Here is a 14,782-nt window from a genome sequence, read left to right as displayed (position 1 = left end):
GCTACATTTCTTTAATATTGAGTGCATTTCACATTTCTTTCGCATAATGTGTACATTTTTTAATATTGTGTGTGTTTTTTAGCATTTTATTGCTAACAAAACTGTGTTGTTTGAAAAATCCATTGCTCTATTTCATCTGTTAAATATTTTCTTTAAATCATTCTCTTAATTTAAAATAATCAATGATGTATTTTAAAATTATTTCACTAAATGCATACAGCTTTGTAAAATCTAAATACTATAATTACATAAATATAGCATTTTTTATCTTCTAACTTTCCAAAATGATTTTTTACATCCCTTTCGAAATAATATTTAAACAAAAAAATTATTCATTAGGTATTACAATTATCTAGTACATAAAAATTTTTATCGTTGTTTCGAACGCCTTTCAGTACTTTGTATTATTCCTCCTATTATGAATGGAATAAATAATAAACAAAGTAAATATTTCAAACGTAGTTATTGAATCGGAAAACCCGATAAAAATGCTATGAATATCACAGAGATGTATGCATTTTGTTTAATAATTTAATTTAACAACTTTTCGCGAAAATCACTTAGAATGTTTTTTGTTCTGTTATAGTTCCTGCTCGTTTCGNTAACTAGTATTTGTTGCATTTTTCTATTTATTGTAATATAGGTTTTTTTTTCTTTTCAAAAAAGTCATGTTCATTTTCCCGAATGAGTTTCACATTTCTTTCACATAATGTATGCTACATTTCTTTAATATTGAGTGCATTTCGCATTTCTTTCACACAATGTATGCTACATTTCTTTAATATTGAGTGCATTTCACATTTCTTTCGCATAATGTGTACATTTTTTAATATTGAGTGTGTTTTTTAGCATTCTATTGCTAACAAAACTGCGTTGTTTGAAAAATCCATTGCTCTATTTTATCTGCTAAATATTTTCTTTAAATCATTCTTTTATTTCAAAATAATCAATGATGTAATTTAAAATTATTTCACTCAATGCATACAGCTTTGTAAATGCTATACTTACATAAATACAGCATTTTTTATCTTCTAACTTTCCAAAATGATATTTTACATCCCTTTCGAAATAATAGTTAAACAAAAATATTTTATATTAATCGATTAAACAAAATTGAAACAGAAAACATTTATGCAAAAAATTCATTAGGTAATGCGTTTTTCTATTACATATAAATTTTCATCGTTGTTTCGAACGCCTTTCAGTACTTTGTATTATTCCTCCTATTATGGGTGGAATAAATAATAAACAAAGCAGATATTTCTAACTTAGTTATTGAATCGGAAAACCCGATAAAAATGCTATGAATATCACAGAGATGTATGCATTTTGTTTAATAATTTAATTTAACCGCTTTTCGCGAAAATCACTTAGAATGTTTTTTGTTCTGTTATAGTTCCTGCTCGTTTCGAAGAAAAATTCACGATGCAGACAGTTCGAAGAGGGGAAACAGCCACCCTTAAATGCGAAGCTGTTGGTGATAAACCTCTGAGCATAACCTGGACAAAGGACAAGGCAGAAATAGATTTCAAGAAACACACCAGGTTATTATAATTCAAAAAACGATCATCTTCAGTTTATTTTTTGTGGTTTTTAAATGTTATTATTTATTTTTCATACACATATAACGTAGGTCTTTGCGGTATCTAAAAATTGCTGTATAACAAATGATTATTTGAATGATACTCCACTGTGTAGTGCCCAAAATTTGAGTACAATCAGCCGAATAGCTTCTGAGTTATTAATTTGTTCTTAGAAAATCGCAAATTTAAAACTTTGTTTCTCAATAACTATTCCAAAGGCCGGGTTAGCCCGGTTTGTAGGCCACTGGGTCCATGCCCAAGAGGTCATGGGTTTGATCCTCGTCAGCCGAAGACTCCCCGTGGGACTGATGCACGTTAAATCTGTCGAGTCACAATGTCCTCCCTCCGTGTTCCTATAACAAATCATACCTTTGGGGGTACTGATCCATGAGTTCCCTTGTCTTCTGGGTTGGGTTCAAAATGACAAGGCTACGGAGTTGAGCATGAGTAGCCGTATACCCAAAAAAATTAGGTCGGCTGTTCAACGACGGTTATAAAATAAAATAAAATTACTTTTCAACCGATTTCATTCAGTTTTTTTCCTCTTTTTTTTTTTGCTGTGTAAAATCACATTTTTTAAAATTTTGAATAAGATTTGTATATTTTACAGTTTAAATTTTTCCTTTTTAACATTTGCAGCTCATTAAAAATTATAATGAGCTTTGAATACAAGAATTATATAGTTAGCGATATAGCGAAAAAGGCAAAAAATAAAATTAGCATTAAAATTTCTAAATTTTCTACTGAGCTTCTGACCAAGCTATGGGGACCATTCTTATCAGATTACGGCACAACCTGTATTTTAAAGGTCAGGAATTCAAATTAGTAATGAAAAAAGGTATGTTTATTAAGAGAAAATACATTTTGTATATATTCTTCTTATTTAATCATCGCTTATAAATATTCTACTCAAGTAAAAAATAATTGTGCGATGACGTATATTTCCATATCTTAGAATAATTTGAATCCGATTCAGACGAGAAATGCACGACGGATTCTAAGAGTCGAACAAAATTTACTTTCATGAGAGACATTTTGAATGAGTGTTATGCATGGCCACGAGAAATAAAAATTTTGATTATGTGTCTTCTCATTTTTCTTCTATAAATTCAATCATTTAAAAGATAATTTCTCGCGTTTTAAATCCAGATTTAAAAAGGCACGTAATATTCAACTTTTAAGCTTTAAATTAGATGAAATTGAAGAATAGAATGGTTCCAAAAATAACAAAGGATTAAAATCTGCAAAATGAGTTTCAATTTATGCAAGAAATTTACCAGAACACTGTGGGCCAGAAAACCATGATCTTTGGCCAAAAGTCAAAAATTAAATTTTCAACTAAAATATGTGTAGGCAGTTTTAATATATCCCAAATTATGTATTCATAATCATTCCAAACATTATAATTTACTTTTTGGACCGACGAGAGAACAATTTAATGAAAAATATGTTTAAAAAAATTGTAACGTTTGAATATTTATTTCAGAAATATATATAGGAATTTCACCTTTAATGTTACATTTTTATCAGAGTAATTATAGTATATTTTTTCAATGTGTTGGATTAGTTAATACTCTTAACAAACTTATGGTTTATATCTTATCATTTGACATTTTACAATGCTTGAATGACTTTCGAAAATTAGTTCCGAAAAGTTCCACGAGGTCATTAGCTAAACTTTTTGTTGTTGTCTTCTTTGATGTTTCGTCTTTCGACAAAACCTGTCCCATTTTGTCCGTATTGCAAACGTGGACAAAATATACCGAAAAACAAAAATTAAGTTTTTTTCATTTTTTCGCGTTATTTTGTAATTAATTCGGGTTATTTTGTAATATTACTTCGGAAATATAATTTGCTTTTCATTTTTAATATAAAATGACGAAAATCATTGTATTTTCATTGCTATATTTAATTATTTAAACGTACTATATTATTTTTTTATATTTTTGCTCGCCCTATTTCAGCCGCCATTTTCTTTTTTTTCGGTGTTTTTAGTGTATTTCAAAATGTCAACTATGAATTCAATTTACCTGCACATAAAAACCCCTTAATAAAAGCCCCCAAATTTTGAAACAAATTTTATCGAAATACTAATTTTGGCCACGAAACCTTGGATGCTGGCCCACTGTGCAGAAGTGGAACACATTATATCTTTAACTAACAATTTTATGTTCAAGATGCAGATATATTTACCGATTTACAAATATTTCAACAAATTGAATAGACTATTCGTTAGTTTAATATCACCTCGACAAACGATGATAGTTTTTATTTTTTAAATCTCTTATTGTGATATAAAGGAAAGCTATTCTCGCTCTTCAATTGTTGAATGAAAACAATGTTGCTCTGAGTTCGTGAAACTTCCGGAGAGGAAATTGAATGAGAGAAGGTCAACTCGCTAATGGCTTGAGTTGAAAATTTCCAATGAGCACTTTCATTAAAGAAATAAAATCTTGATTAATTATAAATATTATGACATTACAATACGAAGATATTTAATGAAATACTTTATAGCGCTTTCCCAATTCTGGAATACTGATATACTTCATTGTACTTTAATGTAGATCTAAGTGATAAATTAAAAATTAAAAAAAAAGGTTAATTTACATTACGGAAAATTTCTGGCAAAAAAGTTGCCAAAGATTATCCGTGTGCTACGGAAGAAAATCATTGAGAGAAATTTCGTGTTACGAAACACTAGAGAAAATATCTGTAAGCAACAGATATTTTCCGTAGGTTAGGGTAAAACCCTCTTGTTAGCAAATTAAAACAGAATTCTAATATTTTGATAAGCTCGATTTTTGCGATTTAGGACTTTGGAAACCGTCAAGTTTGAAAGAGTCGCCGTAGAATTTTTTTTTCTCTCTTTGAAATTAGATGTTCTGTCGAAGAAGTTCTGTTAGACGACGAGCCCGGTACCTTTCTAGTCTGAGATCTACTTCTTGACCATTATATAAACCAGGCGACTTCTGTTTCAATGCATCAATTTATTTGTTGGTGTTCTGATACCAAAGTCTTTCATATTCAAAACTGAAACAATCTGTACCCAACCAGATACAATCTGTATCAATGGTTACGGATTTTATTTATTAACAGAAAAAAATGTCTCTTTTTGCAGATTACCATATATTTTGACAGTAAATTTCTATGGCTTTAAATAACAGACATTTTCTGTAGGAAAGTTACTTGATTCTTATGTTTTTAAATAGAAATTTTTTGAAATATACTTCATCTTTATTGAGCCAGTCGCTCTTTTATTTTTTGATGCAGTATCCCCTTAATACGAGTTAATAAACTGCTAAAGACTCTTACTATACGAAAATATAAAATGTTAATTTGAAATTAACACGTACCATCGGAAATACATTAAAACGCTTTGTGATCTGCAGTGCGCAAAAAGTTAAGCTAAACATCCTGAATAACTTTCTATCCTAACGATCGAATTTTCACGTATTAGGACTCAATCTTAATGAGTCTAGGGGGTGAACTCAGTGCAAACGATAGTTACGATATCAGCTACAAAATTGTACTTTTTCTGAATAAAGATACCTTTTTTCGTTGGAATCAGATTTTTGGATCTCAAAATAGGGAATGTCTCCTCTGTCTGGGATGTATGACCCTAATACTTTGGTCAAGGTCCCGCAGTGGACTGATCGTTAAGACACGGTTCCCAGCAGATCACCGAAGTCAAGCATCACTGGCTACGGTCAGTGTGCGGGTGGGTGACCACTTGGATCAGTCTGCGTAGGGACCGATGGTGTGCGGCATGGGTCCTCGTTAAGCTGTGCTACTATAAAGTGCTCGACTTCGCGCGCAGGTCGTCAGGCTACCGAAGCGGGGGTGCCATTCCCTCCGCAGAGGATCAAAATTGTGATGGCATGTCTTCGGATCATCCTCCGGGATGTTTCCCAGACCGTCGCCAATATCCCATTGTGCAACTCTAGTGTGACGTAAATGAACTACAACAACAACTTTAGTCACGAGAGCTGTTAGAAAGTGTAGAACCCTTAATGTTAATGTTACCTTTTACGTATTTCGCACATAAGCAAGCGAATGGAAAAGTTTTTGCACATGATTATTAAATTCTTTTACCTAAAGATAATACGACACAAAAACTAGTTTTTAATGATTATTTATTATTTTTTTTAGTATTTTGTATAAGAATAGATGAAAAAAAATTAAACTGAAATATATCATTTTAAAGAATGTAATTTTAAAGGAAAATACAAAATTTGCACGAAATAGGTCGATTAGCTTCTGAGAAGACAAATTTTTGAAAAAAATCTGATTATTCAAAGAAAGTACGTTTTAGTATGTGACGCACACTAGCACGTTTTTGTTCACTTAAAATATCGTCAGCTCAAATTACATATTCTCGAACCATTAAGATAGAATCAGTATGTAAAAATCCCATCATGAGATCAAAAGTTATTTCGTTCATTTTTTTGCGCGAAGTACAATATAAGGCAAGATCCTCCATAGGCCGCAGGGGTCACTTAATGTTACACAAATGACTATCCTGAAATTGTCTACTAAATACTTTTTTTTTTGGCTTTAATATAGACTTTTCTAAACGAAAAAGCACCGTAAGTGCATTTTGTTATCATTATTTACATAAATACGGAATTATTGAGAATGTTTTATAATATAAAGTAATTTCTGACAATTACTATATTTTTCGCTCTTGTATCATAAATTTATTTTTCCATCCATAAACAATTTTGTAGTGTTTATGGGGAGAGTAGTTATCGACCATGTCAACCTTCATCGATGAAAAGGTACCCGGACATAGAGACGAGTTAACGTTTCTTACATACTAGTGAATTGTGGTTGTAATTTTGTAGATACGCTACAGTGTTTATTATGTTTCACGAAATGCTTCCAAAAAATGCACTAACCAGATCAACGGTATTTTTAATTTTTAAAAATTTCATTTTTTTGAAATAATAGTCACAAGTTTAAAAAACTATTAAAACTTTTCCCTATAATTAATTGCGTCTTACTACTTAAAAAATCTAATTATTTTGTCACAGTTTGTCATTGTTTTCAACACATTTTTATTGGTTGAAAAATCACAATTGTGAAATTTAGTTTTCCTATATTATTTTTCATATGGGTTTAGATGTCTTCAGCATAAAATTGATATAAGTCATAAAGTTATTATTTTCTTATAAATATTTTTGCACCCCTAATTTAAAGGTTACCTCGACTGGTTATTATTACGTTTTTGATTTTGTTTATTTTTTTAATTTAAGAGTTTAAGAAGATTGTTTTAATCATTATTATAATAACTTAATTCCACTTTAGATTTTGAGGTAAAGTTACTTAAATCGGTGTCTAATATTATTCACCGTTTACTATAACTATACCGTTTACTATAACTATCTATATATATATATTTCTCTCACACGGCGACAAAAAAAGCCTCATTACAACTCCCCGAATGGCAACGCTAGAAAATCGACCCATGATTGCCGCTAAAAATGTCACATGCCAAATCTGGATGAGATGGCTCAACATATAGCGCTTTTAAAAACGGAAACTGAAATAACCAGAGAGAGCATAAGCTAGGCAGAAGTGAGTAGTCTTTGTCGATAGATCTCTATTTTAGTATTTTGTCGAAAGCGCTTTTTTTCACGAATTTATTTGACGATTTTTGATTTATATCACGAATTTATTTGTTTTATTATTGTTATTAGTTATTCATTGAAAAGTGAGTCTCATTCGTGCTGTTACGCTTTAAGATTTTATACTATGGCACATTTCTAATAGGTTTAACCAATTACATGTCATTTATTTAAATTCAAATTTATTTTAATGACTTAGTATCTACTAAAAAGATGTAATTTTTTTTAAAAAAAAAGTTGTTATTTGGATTTGAATGATTGTTTTGAATTCTTAGAATTTTGTGCATTTGCAATGTACCTAAGTTGGTAGCGAGCTCGGTTTGCGAAGCAAACAATATAAGATTGCGTAGCAATTTTCGGGGGTTGGCGAGCGTCAGCGAGCAGGGGGAGCAGCCCACTAGTTCCAACTATTAGTTCCAACTTTCCCTAGATTTCGTTCAAATTTTAATAAATTACTCTTTATTCATCCATTCAAGTTCAAATACATTTTTTTTTAAATTTGTAGTGGATGATACTTGATGTCAATACAGTTTTTTTCGGACCTGGTCGGTAGGGCGCTGGGCCCATGTCCGAGAGATCGAACCCCGCCTGCCGAAGACTCCCCGTGTAGTAAATGGTGACTGATACACGTTCAATCTGTTGAGTTGCAAAGTCCTCCATGTTCCCATAACAAATCAATACCTCTGAGGGTACTGGATTGGAGATCGATCGTTCTCTGATTCATGTCAAAATGACGATCTGTGGATGAATGAATGGATGTATGAATGGGTCCGCCCTATAAAACGGATTGTGACGTATGGTGTGGCAGAAGTCGAATTCTTGGCCATAGTTGGCATCGACTGGAAAACAAGAACAATCGCACCCCTCTGCCTAAACAGTCAAGCAACAGTTTTTTTTTCTTCAAATATTAATTCATTCATTAAATTTGATGAATTAATTTTAGTTTTATATCGGAAGAAGAATTGTAATTATTGAATAACTAAAATAAAATGTTTCTTTGTTGAAATAAGTGTGAATTGACTTTTAAAAAAAAAATTATAATGCTTGTTTTGGAACGTTAAGATACAGAAAGAGATTTGTTAAATGGTTTAGAACTTAAATTTCAGCTTCATGCACAAAATGATGAGAGCAAAAATTACATTTGAAATATATCCGTCCGTTTGGCGAGCAAAAATAGTAAATGACAGTTGTGAATTCACCAAATGTATTAAAACAATAAACTTTTAAATTTACATATTATTTCAAAAAATGATTACTTAGAAAAATGATTTATGTTCACATAATAGTATCATAAGAGAATAAAATATTTAGACATGGGAAGTGGCGGCAGAAGTGTTCTTTTTAGTATCTATATATTTAGTTGAATAATTTCTACTGTTTCATGACAAAATACAGCAATTATTGCGAAGGTAGGTGAGAGCCCAGGGGGCTTAGCCTCCTAGTTTAAGGATAACAATATTAATTTAACTATAATTTTGCCTTATCTATATATGTATTTCTCTTACACGGTGACAAAAAAAACCTCATTACAACTCCCCGAATGGAAACGCTAGATATCGACCTATGATTGCCGCTAAAAATGTCACATGCCAATTCTAGATGAGATGGCTCAACATATAGCGCTTTTAAAAACGGAGACTGAAATAACCAGAGAGAGCATAAGCTAGGCAGAAGTGAGTAGTCTTTGCCGATAGATCTCTATTTTAGTATTTTGTCGAAAGCGCTTTTTTTCACGAATTTATTTGACAATTTTTGATTTATATCACGAATTTATTTGTTTTATTATTGTTATTAGTTATCCATAGAAAAATGAGTCTCAGTCGTGCTGTTACGCTTCAAGATTTTATACGATAGCACATTTCTATAATAGGTTTAACGAATTACATGTCATTTATTTGAATTCAAATTTATTTTAATGGCCTAGTATTTACTAAAAAGATGTAATTTTTTTTTTTTTTAAAGTTGTTGTATGGATTTGAATGATTGTTTGGAATTCTTAGAATTTTGTGCATTTCCAATGAACCTAAGTTAGTAGCGAGCGAAGCGAACTTGGTTTGCGAAGTAATCCATATAAGGTTGCGTGGCAATTTTCGGGGGTTGGCGAGCGTTAGCGAGCAGGGGGCGCAGCCCACTTGTAATTTATAATTTCAATCCTGAAAGTTTTTAGCTTATGATTTGAACGGATCACATAAAGCTAATCAGAACATCATAATTACTGACTGTATTGACTAAAATATTTCGATTCTCTTTTTTGCAGGCTTGAAAAATTCGATCGAGATGTTGAGAAGGGATTGAGTTCAGAGTTAATCATCAGAACATCGGATCGAAATGACGGAGCTCTCTACGGATGTATGGCTAAAAACGAATACGGAACCGATGAAAGGAGCCTCAAACTATTAGTAGTTGGTAGGAGTGATTTTATATTATAACCATCGTTGACCCCTTTTTTTTTGTTTACTACTAATGTTCAACTCCGTAACCTTGTCATTTTGAACCTATCCAGAAGACAAGGAAACTCCTGAATCAGAGGTATGCAGGGGTCTGTTGAGAAGAAATTTGGGCCCGTTAACGATGATATCACAGCGGGCCTGTCAACGTTTGTTAATTTTACCGCTGCCCGCTGGGGGGGGGGTGACGTTGATTGTTTATATTTTGATTTATTAATATTAATTTAACTGTATTTAAGCATGCCTTCAAAATAAAATGCAGCTACACCAAAAAAATAAATATAAAGTGATTTAACATTTTAACTTACTAGAACGTTAAATCAATGAGTCATGATCAAGAGAGAAGACGAAGTTCTTTAGTTCCAATGTAAATTTCGCCCCCCGCTTTCGTGTTTTATTTATGATATTTACAGTTATGATGATTAATTTTGTTTTATTATAACTAAATGAAAAAGAAATTCGTTGCAGTGGGTTTCTTTTTCTTTTTTTTTTTTTCCTTCTTAAAACATTAAAAAATTTATGTTATTACCTTCGGGGGCCCCTTTTTTTTAAAATAAATAAAATTTTAATGGAATGCAAATAGTTTTAATTTGGGGTATAAACCTGGGAATTTAAATTCAGTTTCAATGAAATGGGTGGCCCGGTACCATTTGATCAATGGCCCGGTACCGGTCTGCAGACTGGGGGTTGGGAAACATTGCATTAACGGACCCTTCACAAAATATCTTTTCATAAAAACGGACCCTTCACAAAATATTTTAACTTAAAAACGGACCCTTTCACAAAATAATTTATCTTTTAATCGGACCCTTCATAAATTTGTTTATCTTCATTATTGTTTTGTTAATCGAATAAACCCTTCCCAGGGAGGAGGAGAANGGGGGGGGGGAGAAGACAGAGGTAAACGAACTAAATTTTGTCTTCGGCAGACGCTTCTTCCATTAATCGTCCGAAATGAATATTCTGCGTTCAGCAGTATAGGCTAAATAACAAATATTTGCTTGTTGCATCTCTCATTGAGTAGTTGCAATTGCTGTTTATTTTTTAAAATTTATTTTTTTTATCTATAATTTTACAGTTTTAAGCATAATCTTTTACGTCTTTACAATTTAAAAACTCCTTGAAAAAGCTTTTTTTGCAGTAACGGACCCTATTTGCACAAATTCGCAAAAGCAGGTCCCTGGTTGAAAGAACGTGACTTAACGTTTATTTTATAATCACACATTACGAGTCATTTTTTCACAATTTTGCAAAAACGGACCCTTTACAAAATGTCTGGGCAAACCCCTGCTACTAATGTACTCCATAGCCTTGTAATTTTGAACCTATCCAGAAGACAATGAAACTCATGAATCAGTACCCTCCAGAAATATGATTTGTTATGGGAACAGGAAGGACTTTGAGACTCGACAGATTTAACTTTCATCAGTCACCATTTACTGACTTGAGAGTCTTCGACAGACGGGAATCGAACCCACGGCCTCTTGGACATGGTTCCAGTGCCCTACCAACCTGGCTATAACGGCCAATATGAATGATGAGAATAAATTGCCCTCATATTGCTCGCCACAAAACAATTATTCCACGAGAAAACAAATATTTTAATGTGGCGCCAACAGCCGACCGGACGGTGTAGGGATCAGAGAACTGCCCTTAGCATCAGAAAGGCTCGGGATTCGAATCCCGGGCAAGGCATGAATGTTAATTCATTGTCTGTGCTATCTGTTTTTACAGTGGGAGCAGCGTTGGTCCACCTAATAGGGTGTCCCAGAAAAAGTATCCAACAAATCTGCCTTGTAAATGTCTGAACTGACAAATATGACTGTAAACACAGGTGGGCATTGGAAATAAAAAGAAGAAAAAAAAGACGTTACGTTAACAAGAGATTTTATGAACGACCGTCATAGCATATGCATATCGAAAGTTGATTCGTTTTAATATTTATAGATTTAAAAATATTATTAAATCGGGGGTACTCCTACGTTAAAGTGGGCCACTTTTTTTCGCCAAATTAAACACTAAATACCATAATCAATCGATACCAATCACTGTCTATTCCTTATAATATTTGGGGTTAATCTGGAGTGACAATGCCTGGTATAACCCACACTGATGTATTTTTTAAGCCCCATTATATGTTTGTCCTGTATAACCCATCACTTATTTTTCAAGGTAAAGTGCCATTGGCCCTGGTATTCCATGTGCTGACCGTTGATGTGAAAAGTTATGTTATTAGAGTTTAAAATAGTTAGTTTTTGTCTCCAATGATATATAACTATCTCATAGAATCATTTAAAACCAGCCAGTCTCTCACCAACTAGTGTGAAATTATGGCAGCACCGAAACAAATATTTGTGATATTTTTTTTGGAATTCTGTCATATTCAATAATTTTCCAAGGTAACTGGGCTATCTTTAATAATTGCATGCCATGAAAGAATGTTGACAACACTCGTTTCAGAGATTTTTATATAATTCCAAACAAATGCAATGATTGTGAAATTGTTATGAAATATTAATGAATTGATAATGATAATAAAATGACTATTAATAATATTATTATTAATAATAATATTATTAATAATAATATTGTTAATAATATTATTAATAATAATATTGTTAATAATATTATTAATAAAAATATATTTAATGAATTCATACCCTGTCTCGCTAATGTGGATTTTTGTATCTGTCCATTTGTTTGCTTTAAGCATACCAATTTAAAAGGTCATGAGTTAGTATTAAATCATTACTTTCTGTAGATCGGTTTGCAATATAGATAAGTAAAATTGGATTAAAGCAATAAACCAACACCGTCGAATGCAAGGCCACAGTTTCAAATAATAATGTTAACTAGACGATCTTCTTGTTGTAAATATCACTCAGATATTACATGTAAACCAGTTTTTTTGCGTACTGTTAATGAAAAAAGTGGATAAATCTTTTCTGTTGTGATTGGAGATAATTTAAATACTTAAACGTTAATTTAAAAAAATAGATGTTTATTTTATTTTATAACTGTCGTTGAACAGCAGACCCAATTTTGGATGTATGACTACCAATGTTTAACTCCGTAGCCTTATAATCTTGAACACAATCCAGAAGACAAGGAAACTCCTTGATTAAGTATTGGAAGAAATTTGCCTTCATGGAGGACTTTTTGAGGGAACTCACTCGCATTTGCGTTACATGCGGAGGAAAAACACGAAAACCTCCCACGGTTAACCCTACGTCAAGGGGACTCTAATTTATGATCCATCTACCTAGAAGGATAGTTTGCGTCAGCACTGTGGTCGGTGCGAGCCATGTGCGGTATTCGCATCGACCAGCTATTGCTGGGATTCATACCCGGTTCACTTCATTAGGAGGCGAGTGCTTTATTCTCTGATTTCTGTTTATTGTGAAAGTAAATACCAGAATTTTTAAATTAAATTGCATAACATGCTCAGAACACTAAAAATTAGGATTAAGAAGGAATTTTTTACGCTTAGATGCCCGTCTACGCACATGAATATTCATTCTGAAACTGATTAAGTTCCCCTTATGAGAAAAAAATTTATTTGATTGGACCTAATTTTACTGAATTTAATTCTATAAACAACTTGGAAATAAAAACCGAAGTTATCTTATTCTTAATTTCCCCAAATGATGCTTATTTTGTACACAAATATTATTCCGACAGGAAAATTTCTAATATAAAAGCTTATAGCGCCGTTTTAAAGTAAACAATGAAGGGCTGTAAACTTTCAAACAAAAAATCAACTTTTGTCAATAGTGCCTAACAAATTATGATAATATTACTTCCTTGTTAATCTAATGCTTTGGATAGAGCACTGTTCAGCATTTATTCCATTAAAATTTATTTTAATCTAGACTAAATAGAAAAATATTCAATGAAATAGAAAAGCGAGCTCGAATCGTCAAGCAATTCACAAAGAACTGGGAAAACATTTCGAAGGAACGGCGAACACAGGGAACAAAGGGTGGACCCCCTAGTATTAATGAGTATGTATATAGATAGATTGTTATAAAAGAAGGATAAAAAAAATTTCATATTTGCAACAAAGAACTGAAATATCAAGCAAGTGAGCAATCATAAGCTTAACGGTCAAGTTTGCAAATTTTTGAATGAAAATTCCAATGGGTTAAGACAAGCTGAAACAAATTGAGTCATAAGATGGACAGGAATGCAAAATAACAGTTCTTTTAAACATGCTTCATTTTTAAATCGGTATTTCTAAAAAAGTACCAACCTGAAATATCAAGAGAGTGAATGATCATTAACAGGAAAAAGGGAACACTATCTAATATGCTATAGAGCACACTTTAAACAAGAGGCATAGCTACACTTTTTATGTCTATCAATTAACGTAGAATCAATAATAATTTAGAACCGTTCCTTAAACAAAATTATTTACGCTGTTCGCATAATAATATACAACTATATTTTAAGTTTAATGATGCATAAACTAAATAATATTTTAAAGATTATAAACATATTTTAACTATGTTACTCAAGTTCAATTATAATTTAGATCTATATTTACGTTTTATTGATACATTTTCTCAATGTGGATTTCCCAACCTTTGGTTTTGATTCATTTTAAGAGTCCATGTTAAAATAGAAACGTTATGAGTTTATGTAAGAATATGATGTGTTACTTAATGCTGACTTTTATAGTTTTGTATTCATTAATGTATATAAATTCAAGGAAATATCAAAGGTTTGACGCTTTGGATGTTTCAAAAAGAGTATGCTATAATGAAGGACAGAATAGTATAGCAATTCATTTGTTCGCTAATACTTCAATTTAATACATTTTCTTTAAAATAAATACCAAGTTTAAAAAGTATTTCTATATTATTATATCGATACAATAGGTATCAATGTTATATAATCCATTTACAATATGTTACGTAAATTTTGAATTTATCCTTTCTTATTAAATAATTTTTTTTTAAAAATGTCAAATTTCAGTCGAAAGTAAATATTGAATTAGATTAAATACTGGCTTAACGGCCTAAATTTAATCAGCAAGTGGGGGGTGAGGGTATCCTAACAGGGGTCAGCCCAGACATTTTGTGAAAGGTCCGATTTTTGTGATATTGTGAAAAAATTACTCACA

At 31.7% G+C, this 14,782-nt stretch overlaps 1 protein-coding gene across 1 annotated transcript in view; it reads left to right on the top strand.

Moving 5' to 3' along the window:
- LOC107452020 (cell adhesion molecule Dscam1-like) overlaps nt 1–14,782 on the top strand; it is a 140,555-nt gene that overhangs the window by 101,765 nt on the left and 24,008 nt on the right. Inside the window, exons 18-19 of the mRNA XM_071180863.1 lie at nt 1,397–1,544; nt 9,468–9,616. Of these exons, the coding sequence (XP_071036964.1) occupies nt 1,397–1,544; nt 9,468–9,616 (297 nt within the window). The remainder of the gene's footprint in view (nt 1–1,396; nt 1,545–9,467; nt 9,617–14,782) is intronic.

The sequence above is a fragment of the Parasteatoda tepidariorum genome, chromosome 5 (assembly GCF_043381705.1).
Source record: "Parasteatoda tepidariorum isolate YZ-2023 chromosome 5, CAS_Ptep_4.0, whole genome shotgun sequence".
Lineage (NCBI taxonomy): Eukaryota > Metazoa > Arthropoda > Arachnida > Araneae > Theridiidae > Parasteatoda > Parasteatoda tepidariorum.
Note: the sequence above shows the minus strand (reverse complement) of the source record. Positions and strands in the feature narration are given on the sequence as shown.